At 37.1% G+C, this 20,412-nt stretch overlaps 1 protein-coding gene across 1 annotated transcript in view; it reads right to left on the bottom strand.

Moving 5' to 3' along the window:
• LOC309974606 (uncharacterized protein) overlaps window positions 1-20,412 on the bottom strand; it is a gene marked incomplete at its 5' end in the record, with an annotated part of 128,911 nt that overhangs the window by 11,088 nt on the left and 97,411 nt on the right. The window contains 3 exons of the mRNA XM_082859266.1: window positions 962-1,033; window positions 1,760-1,852; window positions 6,710-6,772. Coding sequence (XP_082715392.1) covers window positions 962-1,033; window positions 1,760-1,852; window positions 6,710-6,772 — 228 coding nt within the window. The remainder of the gene's footprint in view (window positions 1-961; window positions 1,034-1,759; window positions 1,853-6,709; window positions 6,773-20,412) is intronic.

Genomic DNA, 20,412 nt, shown 5'->3' with positions numbered 1-20,412 from the left:
GATACATACAAAATTATTCCCATTTTATTGGTCAGAAAATTGAGACTTGAATTGAGACAGAAAACTGAAGTTAAGTAGTTTTGCTGAGGCCACATAGTCAGTAAATGACAAACTAAGATTCAATCCCAGCTCTGATTCTAGGGCCTCTGGTCTAATACATACTGCACTGTCGGTGTAGATTTTAGGGAGAATTGGATTAAGCAGCAAAATCAAAGTTGAGGTTGCATTTTACAAGGTAACTTACTTTGGGGTTTGAGGAATCCCTTTTGGGGGGAAGGTTGCTCAAATCGAACGCACCTCGAATTTCTGGGAGCCCCGCTCCCATACTCTGCTCTCTGGCCTCTTTGAAATGGGCGATGATTGACACACGCGTGCGTATATCCACATCTGAATGCCCCACCATTACCCTACACCACAATTAGGCCAATTCTTGTTTTTATACTCTGCAAAATCGAATGACTTGTGAATCCCTGACCTTGTTTGACATTTTCCTCAACATCCATCATATCAAGCAGCAGATTTTGTGGGCCAGAGCTTATTTACTAAAAGTTATACCCCTTATTTCACATTAGAGGTAAACAACAGTCGATAGAACCATTTAATTAAAGTGTGACTCCAAATTAGCATAGCAATACTTGTGTAATTTTATAAAGCTTATTATGGGCATGTATGTTTATGTGACAACTTTCAAATAACTATCCTATTATGTATACACGTGTTATATTAAAATAGTTTTTAGTCTATTCAATTAAATTGTATGATTATTTGACAACTACTTAATAGTGGAAAGATTATAAAGAATTATATATTTATTTATATAAAGAACTTGATATACTCTTAAACGTTCTGCTATTTGAAAAAAGCAAGCATACCCTAAAATAATGGCATTCCTTCTTAAACACAGATTATTTCAAAATTATAAAATATATATAGCAAAATACTTCAAATAAATTTCCAGTACCTGTTCTCCGCATACGTCCTTGTGTACACAACAGTATCCTTTGGTCCTGCATGCCTGGTTTCAGCATTGGAGCTGCAAAACAAACCATTTTACTTCATGTTTAAAGTTTGTTTACAGGATAATCAAATTAACAAGGCAATTATCCAATCCAATGAAAACAATAATGCTCATATAGTCCTTCTAAACTATTACCTTTAAAATACGAATGTTAAAGTGGTATCAATCCATTTCTGCAAAATTTATTTATGTCTCCCATTTTGTCTTAACTTCCAGAAGTACCTTGGCCTACTTCCAGAATACTATTATGAAAATCGGTCACTCAATAAGTCTGTTGTAGAGCACGATGATTATTTTGAATATTCCTGTAACATGTTTTAGTGTCTATTTCTCTGATGTCCCATTCATATTTCCAAACCATTGCTTTCCCCACAAATCTCAAGCAAAAAGTGGACCTTAATTAACGATCATGATAACATCTGATTTAATGAAACCTTTAAATCTACTTAAAGAATGTCAATGCCAATCTCTCAATCATGCTTTTTAAAAAAAATATAGACTTTTTAAGGAAAAATCACAGTTTACACTCATTATTCATAATTGACAACTTACCAGTGACCAAGTTGTTTACTCAACACCTTTGTATAAGCCTGCTTAGCCACTGGTAAAATTAAAAATTTCTGCATTTCAAAGGAAGGATCAGGTTGTATGTGGATGTTTTCTTTAAAACACAGAAGGAGAAAAAAAAAAAAAACAGAAGGAGAATAGTCCTGTCAGTTGTTTTATAATTGACCACAGTACCTGAGCGTCTTCTGTGCTTCATAAGAGTAGGCAGTGGTTCTAGAAGATGGGCTGATTAAAGCCTCAGTAGACCCACTAACTTGGCCATCTTGCCTGAGAAAGCAAATGCAAATATTTGGCACTTAAAATCAAGGCCACATAGAAGGTTTTTGTTTTATTACAATTCTGTTCAATGAACTTTTAAAAATATACAGTGAACCTCTTTCTTGTTTGCCTGTTTTCTGCACAGATACACAAATAGAATACATGTACGACTTTACTCCTCCACAGAGACCACTATCTTACCTTTAGGAATCATCTACAGGCATGTGTCACATTATCTAACACTAAGACAGAATACTTTTTTACCAAGGGCAGGAACCATCTGAAATTGGTTCCAGTAATATTTTCACAGCAGCAGTGCCATCTTAGAAAGTTTTTCATGTACAACATATCTGACAGTTTATCAGTTTAATGAAAATTATCCAGGGGTTCCTCTGAGAAATTCCAGTTTCCATTTTGTTTTTAATGGAAAACAGTACTTTGAAGATTGCAAAAGAACTTTGACCTAGATTTCTGCTAATCTAAAAATGTCACTATGCTTAACAAAGTGCAGGCATATTTGCTTTTTCCTATGAGACAGAGGAAAATTTTAATGCAGGAGTAGTGAAAGCTTTAGCTCTTTTTCCTCCCCTGTGTTAGTAAACTCTGATATAGGAGAGACATAAAGACCAAGAGGAGGATTTAGATCTTGATCATGATTTATCATTCTTGACTGGCCTGTTCCTTCCATTTCCAGGTAGCTCTTAAAGAAGAAGAAAACATCTGTTCACATAGTATCAACTCTGGCATATGGAAAACCATCTTCTAGTTTTAAGACAGATATTTCACAAAACAGATGTTTTACAGCTGAGTTAAAATGACACTAAGTAATGAGAAAGTAGAAGATTTTCTAATACAATCATTAGAATATGTCATTCCAGAAAAATGAAACTAGCTGTGAATTGTTTGGAAATGTTCAAATCATATAGTATATAATACAAAACCCAATTTTAGCAAATAGTTTCAAAGGACAAAGGTTGTCAATGAGTGTGAAATGTGTCTGTATTGTCCTCAGAAAGATAAAATCAAATATCACCAATTTGCAAAATCTGCAGATAGGAAAGTGAAATAATTTGTAAACAGTTCTGATAAGGATTGAACTGTGTCCTGCCAAAATTCTTATGTTGAATTTGGTTTAATTGGTTTGGCGTATGGCTTGGGCATTTGCAGTCTTTTAAACCTCTCCAGTAAGTCTCACATACAAGTCAAGATTGAGAACCACTACCTTAGAGGCAGCCTGACATCTTACCCAAAAGAGCACTGGTTCTCAAAGTGTGGGCCCTGGATTAGCAGGTGAGTCTGATGTAAATAAAATGTGGGAACCAGTGCAATAGAGAACTCTCCACCAAACTATTCCTTAGATGCCTTGAATAATATTCCTATAGAAGAACTTATGACTGACAATGTTTTTTGCTTGACGGTTTTATTGTTAAGACGTTATCCTTCATTGAAACAAATTGCTGAATTGTAACTTGCAATCAATGGTCACAATTTTGTTTCTTAATTAAATAACTCCATAAACTATAAAACCAAATATTGTGTTGGAACTTACAAAATTCCAAATGGAATTACACTTGAGAAATGTTTTCTGCAGTGGAAGTTCACCTTGAAAATTTAACTATCTAGAACCTTCATACACTGCTAGTGAGAACATCAAATGGTACAGCTGATTTAAAAAACAGTCTGGAAGTTCCTCAAATGGAGTTACTGTAGGATTCAACAATTTCACTCCCTAGGTATTTACCCAAGAGAAATAAACACACTCTACACAAAAACTTATATATGAATGTTTATAGCGGCATTGTTCATAAGAGTGAATTACAAGCCAACAGTGGAGACAATCCAAATGCCCATCAATTGATAAATAGATAAACAAAATGTAGTACATTCACACAGTAGAATATCATTTGGCAATAAAAAGAAATGGAATACTGAGACATGCTACAACATGGGTGAACCTTGAAAACATTATTCTAAGTGAAAAAAGCCAGTCACAAAGGACCACACATTTTATGATTCCATTTATATGAAATGTCCGGAATAGGAAATTTAAAGAGCCAGAAAGTAGCTTAGTAGTCGTCCAGAGCTAAGGGGTTGGGGGAAATGATGTGTGACTGCTACTGGGCATTGGGTTTCTTTTTGAGGTGATGAAAATGTTGTAAAAGTGATTGTAATGATGGTTGTACAACTCTGTGAATATACTAATCAGAAAGCATATATCTATGTGGACATCCAATTACTATACAAAGTGAATACATTCATAAAGTAAATAAAGTAAATCAAGTGTCAGTTTAACAGATTGGCCTATGACTCTTATTTAGATTTCCATTGTCCTATTTGACTTAACATTGGCAACTTGACTTTAAACAGCATAAAATAATTTCAACTGATAAATACCCATGTCACTGCAAACTTTATAAATCTCTTTTGCATGAAGACTAAAAGCTTAGTAAGAGTTTACCATTTTGAACTGTTGTATGTGATAGGGTTTACTTCTATAAAACTATCAAGGTTTTGAGCTCTTGTAAAAATTACAGGTTTTAAATATATAAAAAGAAGTCTTATTGGTACCAAAGGGGATAGTGGAGTAGGGGGGCAGGAGATAAATTAGGACTTTGGGATTAACACATACACACTACTATATATAAAATAGATAATCAACAAGGAACTACTATATAGCACAGGGAAGTCTACTCAATATCCTGTAATATCTATAATGGAAAAGAATCTGAAAAAGAGTATTTTATATATATATATATATATATATACACACACATATAACTGAGTCACTTTTCTGTACACTTGAAACTAACACAGCATTGTACAATAACTATACTTCAATAAAAATAAATAAAATTTAAAAATAGCAGAATTCTCCTGTGGAAAAATAAAGAGAGGACTTGAGGCCAGGATACCTCTCTAATTTACGAACTTTCTGCACCTGATCAAGTCTCTTACTCTCTGACCCTCAATTTTCTGTCTGTTAAATTTTTACCCATTTTGAGAGTCAAGTAAACTTTCTTTTCTGTAGCCAAAATTATATGGGTGCAAAATTGGGCCCAGAGATTTCTTTTTTCCACTTTTATTTTTTCACGTGAGAACTTTTATTACAGTTGTTCTTTCAGGGCTGGGGCAGTATCTACATTTTCCATTTAATTTGGAGACAGATCCTGTACAGGATTCGGATAGAACTGAAGAAGAATGAATAACATCTGCACACAGAACTCAGGGATGAGCAAATGATTTTGTAGTGGTGGTTAAGGCCTCCAGACATAGTAACTGACTGTGATGATCACCATCCCGCTGGAGAGACGGGGTGCATTTGTGAATGTACGTGTGATTGTTGGGTTATGTTAGGAAAGAGGCACAGATGAAATTGCAGGAAAGTAAAGGAGAGTGTGTGCACGTTACAGCCAGCCATGGTGTTTTCCATCCCACAGCCTCTTCTACACAGATGGCCACAACCACACCGCCTTGCTGAAGGAGGCCAGACCTTGGAAAGCTAGAGGAAGGTGAAGTTACGAGGAAGGAGAGACAGCTAAAGTTCTTGGTTATCAAACAGCTACAGAGCAGAGAATAAGGAAGCCAATAGGTAGAGGGAAGAGCAGGAGAAAAATAGGCAGAAGCCAACAAAGAACTGACAATGACCAAGAACTAAGGTGAATGTCTGGGGATTCCTGATGGAATGTCCTTTGGTCGAGAATGAACAACCTTCCAGTGCAGGCCTCCGTGAAGCCCGGCCATGCTACCATTCCTGTCCTTGAATTTCCATTTCCTCATTAATCTTTCCAATAAAACCCTGTTTCATGAGAAAGCCTAACTCAAACTGAAACACCTCTCAAGTCATATTCAGTGAAAAGTTCCTTAATTATACCTCCTCATTTACTTGTCATTTTTTAATCTGGATCATTTCCAAATAATATTTGAATGAGCTTGGTTAATTGTAAGCCCAATACTGTTCCCAAAATAGTGGATCCTACTGAAAATGTACCCTCCCTCATTCTATCAGAGGCTTGCTTGGGATCACAAAAAGAGAAGGCAGAGGATGATCTGGGGAATTAAGGGAACAGAAAGAAACTACCTACCTCTTATATGCAAGAGCCTTTAAGAGATATGAAAAACAGACCAAACAGTGAGCCAGCTCTTTTCCTATTTTTCTACTCTCTTCACTTGATATCAACAATATCATTTCTTTACATAAACGTTTTTTTTTTTTTTCTTTTAAACAGAAAAGGCAGCTGTATCTTAGGAAGGTTAAAAATAGAAACTTATTGCTTCTAGGGTCCTCCCATGTGTTGGGAGAAGAACTGCTAAACATGGAAGACTTTTAAAATTCTTTCTTAATTTAAACAATCTGTAACAACAATGAAGTATAGCTTCTATCCTAGCCTTCGTTGTAAAAGAAACAAAGTACAACAGTTTTAAAGCTGGTATTCTCTGTGATGTAAAGAAATTCCAAAATTAGGTCCTGTTTTGCGGCTGTGATGAATTTGTGCATTCTTTCAGCACTACGTATCCAAGGAAGAGATTCCCAGAGTGCTTTCTGCACCGCTGAAAACCTACCAAGCAACAGTAAGTAAAAATAAATCTTCACAGCCCATGTGCAGAGCACTGAATTTCCATGATGCCTTTTACAGTAAGCCATTGAACAGCAGGCCCTTAGTCAGAAATTCCAACAGAATTGAAATTTTGCTAACTTTTTCCAAATCAGTTATTAAGCACCCTGTATATTGTTTTTCATATTCACATGGTGTTTATATTTAAATATCACAGTACAGTTCAACTTCTCAGAAAATCTTTCAAGGTTACATAATTTATGAAGGCTCATATGGAATTCATAAGAAAAATGTAAATTATAATAAGACTTACCTTTCATTTTTACTCTTAGACATACTGGAATTTACTTCAATTAAATTTTCTAGGTCCTGGTCTCTATAGGAAAAAAAATATTATATATATATATATATATATATATATATATATATATATATATATATGATGTAATTACATACAATTTTAGGAAATAAACATTAGAATCAAAAATTTTTAGCTCAGTACAAAAATTTAAACATAGTCATTTGTGGTCTTTAAGAATATGGACATTGAAAATCTGACATCGAACCATTTGTCCTATGCAACTCAAGTATGAGCATGGATTACGTTATGAGAGAGAAATAAAGAACTAATTTTTTGGAAGGTTTGAGAAATCTGGTCTGAAAAGAAACAACTGATTGATATTCACATTCGGCTAACTTTGAATGAATACTTACTTTGCATCACAAAGTACTAACTTGTGTATTTCCACGTGGGTTATCTCATTCAGATCTCACAAAATCTTGCAGGACAGCATATGGGGCTCAGAATGGCTAAGTGAATTTTCCAAGGTCAATTGACTAATTTGTAAAAGAGTCAAAGCTTGAGGCTGAGCCACCTGCCCATCTGAAATCAACTCTTAAATATTTAATTAGAGCCTTCATTCCAGCTTTTTGCATGACAGAAATATGAGAAGTCAACCCCAAATTTGAATAAACAATTCATAATGTGGAGGATAAATGGGACAATTACATTCTTAAATCATGGGCTACAATAATGATTTGACACACCTTCATGAGATACAATGTTCTCTGGTATGTTATATATATATATTAATTATTTATATATTTGCTATTACGCTGGTAGTTCTTAATTTTTTTCCATGACTTTGGAAAAGCCTTGTCACCAATGCTATTGGTTAGCAGGATGGCTTAGAAGTCAGAGCAAGGCCATTTCTTCTCCTACTTTCTTGGGCAAGTTAGTCAACCTTTCTAAGCTTCCTTTTGTAAACTAGGATAATAATATCTAATTTCATAAGGTTGCAGTGAGAATAAATGAGTTAATGTAAATAAAATTTATAGGCACAATGACTACAGTTGTGACTGAACTGAGTAAGAATAAATAAGTGATAATTAACAGAAGTGTAGTGACACAGCACTAGGCACTATGGATTCCAGAATTCTGAGGGACTATATTTTCATTTTTATTTCTGCCCTAACTTCCACATCTTTAGAGTTAACTCCTGTTTTCATAAATCTCCCTTTTCCAGTCCTGAATAGCAGATTTCAAGTAAGGTTCTTTTACACAGAATCAGTGTAGGGACTCTGACTCACAAAATTAATATTGATAAGGATGAATAATAACATAAAAGTCCTCATATTTATGTGGGATGAGATTTAATACTCCTTTTATATAACATCCAAGCCATCAATAAGTTGTAAATATGCTAATTAAGCAGCATTCCATAGCTACACTTAAACCTCACATTTAAAATACTAGCTGTGGGCCTGGGAGATCAGGAGGCCGGCAGGAGGGGCCCTCCAGGAGTAGCAGGAGAGGAGTGGAGGTTCATTGCCACACCCACTCAGTCCTGGGGAGGCTGCTGAGCTCCTAGGCCATTCCCCTGCCCTCCAAAGCCCCCTCCAGGCTGCGTGGGTCTTTGGGGGCATAGGACGGAGGCTGGGGAGATCAAGAGAGGCAGGAGGGAGGGGTCCTCCGAGGCTGGAGGAGGAGGAGAGGAGAGGAGGGCATTTGCCCCTCCTACTCAAGCCCAGGAAGTCTGCTGGGCTCCCAGGTGAGGCCCCCTGCCATCTGAGACCAGGGGTGGGGGGCACGCCTGGGCCCCTTCGGTTCCTTGAGCCTAAGCCTCACCCACCACAGCCCCCAGGGCCTTTTCCAGCCCTGTGGGTCCTGAGCATTGGCCCTGCCCACCATCCAAACCTTGCCCTTGCTTAGGCCCTGCCCTCCATAGCCAAGGCCTTTTTTTTTTTTTTCTTTTCCCTCCTCCTCTTTTTTACTATTGTGGTACTGATGTACCTTCTGGTTGCTGATTCAACTATCTTTTTATTTTATATTCTCCTAACATATCTGTTAGTTTCCTAGTCTAATGTTATTTTTTACTCTGTTTTTTTCTTTATTTTTTGCTGCCCCGGGTGGCTTGTGGGATCTTGGTTCACAAGCCCGGGGCCAAAGCTCCTGCAGTGGGAGCTCTGAGTCCAAACCACTGGACTAACAGAGAAAGACCCCAGGGAATATTCACTGGAGTGAGGTCTCACGGAGTTCCGCATCTCAGCACCAAGACCCAGCTCTAGCCAATAGCCTACAAACTCCAGTGTTGGAAGCCTCAGGCTAAACAACCAGTAAGATAGGAACACAATCCTACTCAAAAAAAAAAAAAAAGAAAAAAGAGACGGTAAAAAAATATGCCACAGATGAAAGAAAAAGGTATAAACCCACAAGACCAAATAAATGAAGAGGAAATAGGCAATCTACCTGAAAAAGAATTCAGAGTAATGATATTAAAGATGATCCAGAATCTCAGAAATAGAATGGAGGCATGGATTGAGAAAATATGAGAAATGTTTAACAAAGACCTAGAGAACTAAAGAACAAACAAACAGATGAACAACACAATAACTGCAATGAAAAATACACTAGAAGGAATCAATAACAGAATAACTGAGGCAGAAGAATGAATAAGTGAGCTGGAAGACAAAATGGTGGAAATAACTGCTGAGGAGCAGAATACAGAAAAAAGAATGAAAAGAATTGAAGACAATCTCAGAGACCTCTGGGACAACACTAAATGCACCAACATTCAAATTATAGGGGTCCCAGAAGAAGAAGAGAAAAAGAAAGGGTCTGAGAAAATATTTGAAGAGATTAGAGTTGAAAACTTCCCTAACATGGGAAAGGAAATAGTCACCCAAGTCAGGAAGCACAGAGAGTCCCAGACAGGATAAACCCTAGGAAAAACACACCAAGACACATATTAATCAAACTAACAAAAATTAAATTCAAAGAAAAATATTAAAAGCAGCAAGGGAAAAGCAACAAATAACATACAAAGGAATCCCCATAAAGTTATTAGCTGATTTTTCAGCAGAAACTCTGCAGGCCAGAAGGGAGTGGCAGGATATACTTAAAGTGATGAAAGAGCAAAACCTACAACCAAGATTACTCTACCCAGCAAGGATCACATTCAGATTCGATGGAGAAATCAAAAGCTTTTCAGACAAGCAAAGGCTAAGAGAATTCAGCACCACCAGACAAGCTTTACAACAAATGCTAAAGGAACTTCTCTAGGTGGGAAACACAGCAGAAGAAAAAGACCCACAAAAACAAACTCAAAACAATTAAGAAAATGGTAATAGGAACATACATATTGATAATAACCTTGAAAGTAAATGGATTAAATGCCCCAACCAAAGGAGAGAGACTGGCTGAATGGATACAAAAACAAGACCCATATATATGCTGTCTATAATAGACCCACTTCAGACCTAGGGACACATACAGACTGAAAGTGAGGGGATGGAAAAAGATATTCCATGCAAATGGAAATCAAAAGAAAACTGGAGTAGCAATACTCGTATCAGATAAAATAGACTAAGATAAAGGCTGTTACAAGAGATAAGGAGGGACACTACATAATGATCAAAGGATCAATCCAAGAAGAAGATATAACAATTATAAATGTTTATGAACACAAAATAGGAGCACCTCAATACATAAGGCAAATTCTAACAACCATGAAAGGAGGAATCAACAGTAACACAATAATAGTAGGGGACTTTAACACTCCACTTACGCCAATGGACAGATCATCCAAACAGAAAATAAATAAGGAAACACAAGCTTTAAATGAGACAATAGACCAGATAGACCTAATTGATATTTATAGAACATTCCACCCAAAAGTGGCAGATTACACTTTCTCTCAGTTGCTGATGGAACATTCTCCAGGATAGATCACATCTTGGGTCACAAATCAAGCCTTAGAAAACTTAAGAAAACTGAAATCATATCAAGCATCTTTTCTGACCACAATGCTTTGAGACTGGAAATCAATTACAGGAAAAAAACTGTAAATAACACAAATACATGGAGGCTAAACAGTGCGTTACTAAATAATCAAGAGATCACTGAAGAAATCAAAGAAGAAACAAAATAATACATAGAAACAAATGACAATGAAAACACAATGACCCAAAACCTATGGGACACAGCAAAAGCAGTTCTAAGAGGGAAGTTTATAACAATACAATCTCACCTCAAGAAACAAGAAAAATCCCATAAACAATATAAGCCTACACTTAAAAGAGAAAGAAGAACAAAGAAAACCCAAAGTCAGTACAAGGAAAGAAATCATAAAGATCAGAGCAGAAATAAATGAACTAGAAATGAAGAAAACAATAGCAAAGATCAATAAAACTAAAAGCTGGTTCTTTGAGAAGATAAACAAAATTGATAAACCCTTAGCCAGACTCAACAAGAAAAAAAGGGAGAAGACTCAGATCAACAGAATTAGAAATGAAATAGAAGTATCAACTGACACTGCAGAAATACAAAGGATCATGAGAGATTACTACAAACAACTATATGCCGATAAAATGGACAACCTGGAAGAAATGGACAAATTCTTGGAAAGGTACAATTTTCCAAGACTGAACCAGGAAGAATTAGAAAATATAAACAGACCTATCACAAGTAATGAAATTGAAACCATAATTAAAAATCTTACAACAAACAAAAGTTCAGGACCAGATGGCTTCACAGGTGAATTCTATCAAACATTTAGAGAAGAGCTAACACCCATCCTTCTCAAACTCTACCAAAAAATTGCAGAGGGAGAAACACTCCCAAATTCATTCTACAAAGCCACAATCACCCTGATACCAAAACCAGAAAAAGATATCACAAAAAAGGAAAATTATACACCAATATCACTGATGAACATAGATGCAAAAATCCTGAACAAAATACTAGCAAACAGAATCGAATAGCACATTAAAAGGATCATACACCATGATCAAGTGGGATTTATCCCAGGGATGCAAGGATTCTTCAGTATACGCAAATCAGTCAATGTGATACACCACATTTACAAATTAAGGAATAAAAACCAAATGATCATCTCAATAGATGCAGAAAAAGCTTTTGACGAAATTCAACACCGATTTATGATAAAAGCTCTCCAGAAAATGGGTATAGAGGGAACTTACCTAAACATAATAAAGGCCGTATATGACAAAGCCACAGCAAGCATCATACTCAATGGTGAAAAACTGAAAGCATTTCCATAAGATCAGGAACAAGACAAGGATGTCCATTCTCGCCACTTTTACTCAACATAGTTTTGGAAGTCCTAGACAGAGCAATCAGAGAGGAAAAAGAAATAAAAGGAATACAAATTGGAAACGAAGAAGTAAAATTGTCACTGTTTGTTGATGGTATGATACCATACGTAGAAAATCCTAAAGATGCCACCGAAAAACTACTAGAACTAATCAATGAATTCGGTAAGGTTGCAGGATACAAAATTGATGCACAGACATTTCAGGCATTCCTATACACCAACAATGAAAAATCAGAAAGAGAATTTAAGGAAACACTCCCATTTACCAGTGCAAGAAAAAGAATAAAATACCTAGGAATAAACCTGCCTAAGGAGACAAAAGACCTGTATGCAGAAAACTATAAGACACTGATGAAAGAAATTAAAGATGATACAAACAGATGGAGAGATATACCATGTTCTTAGATTGGAAGAATCAACAATGAGAAAATGACTATACTACCCAAAGCAATCTACAGATTCAATGCAATCCCTATGAAATGACCAATAGCATTCTTCACAGAACTAGAACAAAAAATTTCACAATTTGTATGGAAACACAAAAGACCCTGAATAGCCAAAGTAATCTTGAGAAAGAAAAGCAGAGTTGGAGGAATCAGGGTCCCCGACTTCAAACTATACCACAAACCTACAGTAATCAAGACAATATGGTACTGGCACAAAAACAGAAATATAGATCAATGGAACAGGATAGAAAGCCCAGAGATAAACCCACACACATATGGTCACCTACTTTATGACAAAGGAGGCATGAATATATGATGGAGAAAAGACAGCATCTTCAATAGTGGTGTTGGGAAAACAGGACAGTTACATGTAAAAGAATGAAATTAGAACACTACCTAACACCATATACAAAAATAAACTCCAAATGGATTAAAGACGTAAATGTAAGACCAGACACTATAAAAATCTTAGAGGAAAACATAGGAAAAACACCCTTTGACATAAACCACAGCAAGATCTTTTTTGACCCACCTCCTAGAGTAATGGAAATAAAAATAAACAAATGGGACTTAATTAAACTTAAAAGCTTTTGCACAGCAAAGGAAACCATAAACAAGACAAAAATACAACCCACAGAATGGGAGAAAATATGAGCAAATGAAACAACAGACAAAGGATTAGTCTCTAAAATATACAAACAGCTCATGGAGCTCATTATCAAAAACCCAAACAATCCAATTAAAAAATGGGCAGAAGACCTAAATAGACATTTCACCAGGAAGACATACAAATGGCCAAGAGGCATATGAAAAGCTGCTCACCATCACTAATTATTAGAGAAATGCAAATCAAAAGTACAATGAGGTATCACCTCTACCTGTCAGAATGGCCATTATCAAAAAATCTAGAAACAGTAAATGCTGGAGAGGGTGTGGAGAAAAGGCAACTCCTCTGCACTGTTGGTGGGAATGTAAATTGATACAACCACTATGGAAAACAGTATGGAGGTTCCTTAAAAAACTAAAAATAGAACTACCATATGACCCAGCAATCCCACTACTAGGCATATACCTTGAGAAAACCATAATTCAAAAAGAGTCATGTACCACAGTATTCATTGCAGCACTATTTTCAATAGCCAAGACATGGAAGCAACCTAAGTGTCCATTGACAGATGAACGGGTAAAGAAGATGTGGCTCATATATACATTGGAATATTACTCAGCCATAAAAAGAAACGAAATTGAGTTATTTGTAGTGAGGTGGGTGGACCTAGAGTCTGTCATACAGAGTGAAGTAAGTCAGAAAGAGAAAAACAAATACTGTATGCTAACACATATATATGGAATCTAAAAAAAAAAAAAATTGGTATCGATGAACCTAGTTGCAGGGCAGGAATAAAGAGGTAGACATAGAGAATGGACTTGAGGACATGGGGTGGGAGGGTGAAGCTGGGGCAAAGTGAGAGTAACATCAACATATATATACTACTGAATGTAAAATAGTTGGCTGGTGGGAAGCAGCAGCATAGCACAGAGAGATCAGCTCGGTGCTTTGTGACCACCTAGAGGGGTGGGATAGGGAATATGGGAGGGAGGCTCAAGAGGAAGGGGATATGGGGACATGTGTATGCATATGGTTGATTCGCTTTGTTGTGCAACAGAAACTAACACAGTATTGTGAAGCAGCTGTACTCCAATAAAGATCTATTAAAAACAAAACAAAATAAAATAAAATACTAGCTGCACATCTTTTAAAATGTAGAAATTAGTTAAATTATTTTTTAATGTGAGTTATAGTAGAAAATATGCCCATTAATATATGTAAAAAGTACAGGATTTCAGAAGTAGCTCAGAAGTATCAAAATCATTTGATTCTGCAGTCTGAATGATGTAAAATTCAAAACTGACTTCTTCAACAGAACTACTAGAACTGTGTGAGGAGACCTCCCAGATCGCATCTTTCAAATCTAGAAACAGAGACAGCAGGCTTTGCGTTCACCTAACCCGTGATGGTCCTTCCCTATTACTAGAGTCACCTTCTTGACCTCAGGGGTTACCATACTATCTTAATAGCCTGAGCATTAAATGATCCTCCCCTTAACATTTTAAAATACAATAGTACTTTACCAAATACTTGGGGATAATGGAATAAATGTTAAGTGGATTATCATGATATTCCATAATCCAGTTTCCCAGGAATGCCAAACAGGGACGGTTGGCAATGGCAAACAGTGAGAGATCACCAGGAAATGTGAATTTTGGGGAATTAGAATTCTGTCCCAGGAAGTGATTCTCCCTCCAAAGCTAACCTTGGATGAACTGAGTGACATTTTTTAAGGAAGCTGGTGCTTTTCATTATGACTTGAGAGTAAAATCACACTACCATGCCTAACATGGCCTTGCACACAGTAGCTGCTCCGAAAATACTTGTGGCATTAAATTAATTTAAATTCTCTTTTTTCCCCTTCTCTGGTAGAAATCTATGCTACCTTACCCAGATCTGGGAAAAGACCTGAAAGGGACCCCAAGGGAAAGATATTAGACCCTGAACCTTTACGGCAGTCAGCTTCGGCCACATCTAGGTACAGAGTGTGCACAATAACCTCTTAGAAAAAGTTCAGAAGAGACGGTGATGGACATTTCACCTCCACTTGCGTCAATCACCTAGAACCTGCCTTATTTCACCCCTGAATTGCACATATTTCTTTCCTTTTTTTCACACAGCTCCCAACCAGGGCTTTGTTTCCTTATTTTGGGACATTTCCTTAGGGGTTGAATTTTGCCCTCCCACCAAATTTCTATGTTGAAGTCCTAACGCCAGAAAAAATCGAGTTCAAATGAAGTCATTAGGGTGAGCCCTAATCCAATATGATTGGTAGCTTTATAAGAAGAGGAAATTTAGGCTCAGATACACACACAGATGGATAACAATGTGAAGACAGAGGGTAAAGACAGCCCTCTACCAGCCAAGGAGAGAGGCCTGGAATAGATCCTTCCCTCTGGACCTTCAGAAGGAGCCAACTCTACTGACATACTGATCTTGGATTTCTAGCTTCCAGACGGTGAGAAAATTAATTTCTCTTTTAAGCCACCCAGGCTGTGGTTCTTGTTATGGCAGCCCTAGCAACCAAATACACATTTGCTTCTGCCCTCATGACATGGTTATGTTTAGTTTCTCAGCCTGATGCTGGATGCCCTCACCTGCTCTGACACTTTCCACTCCTGGCTGCTGCAGATACTGCATCTTTGATCTGCCTATACCACCCCACCTCCTCACGCCCAGTACCCAAGTCTTTTGGACCCTAGCTATTGTGAGGGAGAGCAGAAATGGATTTAGATCTAAGCAGGGAGGAGAAACCAGAATCCTGCAAATCCAACCACTGTAGGTAGATAACTCAAAATTGGAACGTATGCTTGTCTTCAAAGAAGCACATTCCCAAAGGGATATAATTGTGAATCATTGAGTAAACCATGTTATTAGGGGGTTCATAGAATTTTTGCTGTTTTTATTAAACAGTGCCACACATCAAGTTTGGTAGAATGGATTATAAGATTTTATTCTGAATATTTTATACTAATATTTAAAGCAAAATTAAAAGTTCCAGATCATGAAAAGTACAAAATGTGGATTTACTCTGGTTGTTCACCCTGATTGATGTCATCAGCTAGATTTGGAGATCCAATAAAAGAAGTTCAGATTGCCCATAAACTTCCCAAGTTGAAGAATGTAAAAATAAATTTTTATTCTTTAATTAAGATGACATCTATCTTATCGTGTCTTTTATACTGTGGTAGAAGATGAAGAGCTGTGAGTCAAAGTGTGAAAAATAGATTTTTATAGAAGCCCAGCCAAACGCTGCAGGGTCAAACAAAGGCTTGATTCCAAACCTTTTCTGTGGCAGTTCAGTGGAAGACCTTATAATTTTGTGATTTTATGAGCAGTTGGAATTAACTTCAAGAAAAACCACCAGTTCTCTGTGGATACAGAGAGAAATGCTAAAAAGAAATTTTGTTAACCATAGCAACTGAAAATGCTTTTCTTTACATAGACTACACAATGTTTGGGAGAAGATATGAGTTATCTGTTATGTAGAGTCATAGCATACATTTTGAATATGAGCATTTATCTATGTTATAATCATGTAAATTATTTTCTACTGCCCCATTAAGGAATATAATACTCCCTTGCAGAGCAGATTAAAGAAAAAAATAGAGATTCTGGGGACCAAGGCTTATTATGTCTCTTATAACACAACTTTTCCTAGGATATGCTCTACATGAGAGAAAGTTATCAGCTCACTCCCAACTGCTCTTCCTCTCTTATGAAGGTGTGGGAGGTATTTATCAAATGCTGCAATATGTTTCTCTCTCTCCAGCTCACTTACATCGTTTTTGCAGAGTATCAAACACATTTGCAAAAATAAAAACCTCCATATAGAAAATTTACTATGGTACTTCTTTTATGCCAAGAACTAAAACTAAGGCTTTAAGCTTTAGTTCAAAGGAATATTTATCTCTCTGAAGGGAGTGTAGAATACAGTGAGATAACTGCTATAATTCTTCAACTCTACTGAATTTGCAAAATGGTCCCAGCTTTACATATTTTCATAATTTGTTCAATGAGGGAGTCTTAAAGATTTTATATTAAAGAAATTAACAGGTCCATAGAGAAAATGATCAATTTAGGTATTTTAAATATAAGATGTGACCAAGAATTTCAGTGGCTCTAATTCACCATGGTTCATTGAGATTATGTTTCAAAATAGAGTTTTTGGCTTAAGCAAGGAGACCAGTCATAGGATATCAGATCCCTCCAGTCTAGTTTCACTCATGGGGCTCAGAGTGTTAGAGTTATAAGGCAATGGGCTTTGTCTAGGTGGATGATCACAGATCTTGATTAGTTTTGAAATTTAGCTTGTAACTCAGAGAATATTTATTAAGCACCTAATACGTGCCAAGCATTGTGCCATGAATTGTAGATAAAGACATGAGCAAGACAGATCCAATCTTTGCCCTTAAAAAATCCAATAGTGGATGAGAGATTATTAAATAATAATGCCAAGAGACAAATACCATAGGACAGAAGAACAGAGAGCTTGAGAACATCCAGAATGACCTGATGCAGAAGTGATGGGTAAGGTTGGGCTTCCCAGAGCCTGAGTAAAAGACACCTAAGCTGACACCTAAAGGATAAGTAGCAGTTATCCATGCAGCAGCGATGACAGAGGAGCGAGGCGTGCTCATGTCAGGGGGTGTGTGGGTGGGCTTTGCTTGTGGGTGGAGCATAGGGAATGGGGCTGGGGAGGCCTGTGGAGGCAACATCATGGCGAGCTTTGGAAACCAGGTTAAGGGGTACACTGTTGTCCAGTGGCAATGTGAAGCCACTGGAGGATTTCATCAGAGGAAGGACAGGATCAGATTTGTGTTTTAAGAAGATCACTCTACAGCATGGCAGACAGATTGAAGGGCAGAAGGTACCAGAGACAGTAGAGGGACCAGTGAGGAGACTTAACAGTAAGCTGGGCCATAGTAGCAGTTGAGATGATGAAATGTCTCGGCTCCTGAGATAACTAGGAGAAGCATCCAGAGTGACCTACTGATTATGGGGAATGAAGCAATGGAAAGAGTCAAGGTTACCTCCCACCTCCAGCGTTCTGTCTTGAGCAGAAGTATGAGAAATATTCAATAGGAAGATAGGAAGGAAACTTCTTATTGGGATATTAACAAGGTATGTCTTAGCAAATAGGAAGCCCTTATAAAGATGGCCGTATAATACTACAAATAGTTCAGAATATTTTTTCTGCTTTAGATGAAGGTTGCCTTTTCTAACTGTAAAGACCTGTATCACTAGATGTTTTTCAATGTTTACGTGGGAGCAGCAGTTTATAGGCTACCGATAATTGAATATCCCCCTTTAATGTTGGTTCATGAAAATGTGAAACTGTCATTGCTAAAACTCACAGTTTCTCCCTGAATAAATGAAAATTCTGTACACATCTGCATTTGCTCAAGTTGTTGTGTTCCTAGAAAGAGCTCAGGGACACCTGCTTACATTCTGATCCATGACTGAAATTTATTCCACCCCTAACTGTGAATTAAATATACAGCTGCTGGAAATGTCAGCAAAGTCACATAAAAGGAACTCTGATTCACTGCTGTTATACTATTAAATAATCAGTGCTCCTGTCACATTGAATTGGATGTAAAAGTGCCTTGTGGCTGTTATTCCTACTGGGAGTCATGTTAAAATGCCCCCTCTCTTTACCCATTAAAATCAAGTGGGCCACATAAATACATTGCAGATACAGGTGACTGAACATATTGAATGAAGTCACTTTTTTCAAATAGGCAGCTTAGCCTTTCCTGTTTGTTCTGCAGTAATTCTTGAACATCCTGGCTGATTATCATCAAATCTGGTGTAACTACTAAAGAATAGTCAGGCATCACTTAGGTTAGATTTGTGGATCAAGCTGCCATCTGATATACAGAACAAACGAGTTGTTACCAGTGGGGAGAGGCAAGGGGGAGAGGGGCAACATAGGGGTAGGCAATTGAGAGGTACAAACCATTAGGTATAAAATAAGCTACAAGGATATATTCTATGATATGGAGAATATGGCAAATAGTTTGTAATAACTGTAAGTGGAGTATAACCTTTAAAATTGTGAATCACTATATCATATACCTGTAATTTATATCATATTATACATCAACTATACCTCAATAAAAAGTTTAAAAATAAATCCTTAGAAAAGGCTGCCATCTGAAAACAACATGATGGTCAATATTTTTCAATTTCTTTTTTATAGTAATCCTATCTGTATAAGGAAAATGTCCTCTTCTTATAGATACTTTGTTAGGAGTTGCTGAAATACAAATTACTTTTTATGAAATTAGCCTCTTCTAATAAACAAAAGGCAAAACTCTTATGAGAAAGTTACCATTATCTGTCAACATAGTGCATTTGCAGAAGGAGGAAGGGAAGGAGGCAAAAGTCAGAAGAAGGGGAAAGGGAGGAGGGAGAGGAGGAAGGAGGGAACAGGAGTGGGGGAGAGAGAGAGAGACAGACAGAGGGCGCTACAGTTTATGGAAACAGCCGCCAAGGGAGAAGTTGGCTACAGTAGCCACTGTTAGTTATTCCATACGTACTTGTTAAACCTAACCACTTCCAACATGGGTTGGGAACCTCCTAAAACTGTTACTAATAAAAATAAAAATCTGCCCCTACCAGTACCACTCTGAAGAAATGCTTCTACTTATCAAAGATATTTCCATACGCTTACCAGTGGCAGGGTCGGCACCAAAAGTCCGCTATTATTTCAGTTATTAGAAAATCTCTATAAGACAAATCTTCCTCTCTTCTCTGTCATTTCCACAATAATTTTCTAGAAAAAAAGTGTATCTAATTGTAGTCCTTTAACTGCAGGGGTGGGAGGGGAATTAGAAAGGAAGGGACTGTTAGGAGAATAAAGGACAGAAAGAAGGGGTAAATCTGAGGGTTTTTTGCTCCCGATCTTTTGTTCTTCCAGTAGTGACATCAGAAGGACTCGGGTTTAGATCCAGGGTGTGTTTTCTTTCTTGAGAAGTTTATTTTATATCTTTGAGCTATAGTTTCTTCTTCTATAGAATAGCATGCGTGAATATATTTCTCATGGGGCTGGTTGTTGTGAGGATTAAATGTATATAAATTGCCAGGCACACCAGAGGTGTTCAATAAATACTGCTCTAATTAGCAATTGCTCTTCAATTGCCTTGGTACCTTCCTACCTCAGACACCCCAACACCTTGTGATAAAAACACACAAACAGAAAAGGCAAATTAAAACACTAGGATTGACATATATACACGCCCATGTGTAAAACAGATAGCTAGTGGGAGCATGCTATAAAGCACAGGCAGCTCAGCTCGGTTCTCTGTGACAACCTACATGGGTGGGATGGGGGGGAGGGGTG

This window comes from Leucopleurus acutus (assembly GCF_964270905.1).
Source record: "Leucopleurus acutus genome assembly, chromosome: 18".
Taxonomy (NCBI): Eukaryota; Metazoa; Chordata; class Mammalia; order Artiodactyla; family Delphinidae; genus Leucopleurus; species Leucopleurus acutus.
Note: the sequence above shows the minus strand (reverse complement) of the source record. Positions and strands in the feature narration are given on the sequence as shown.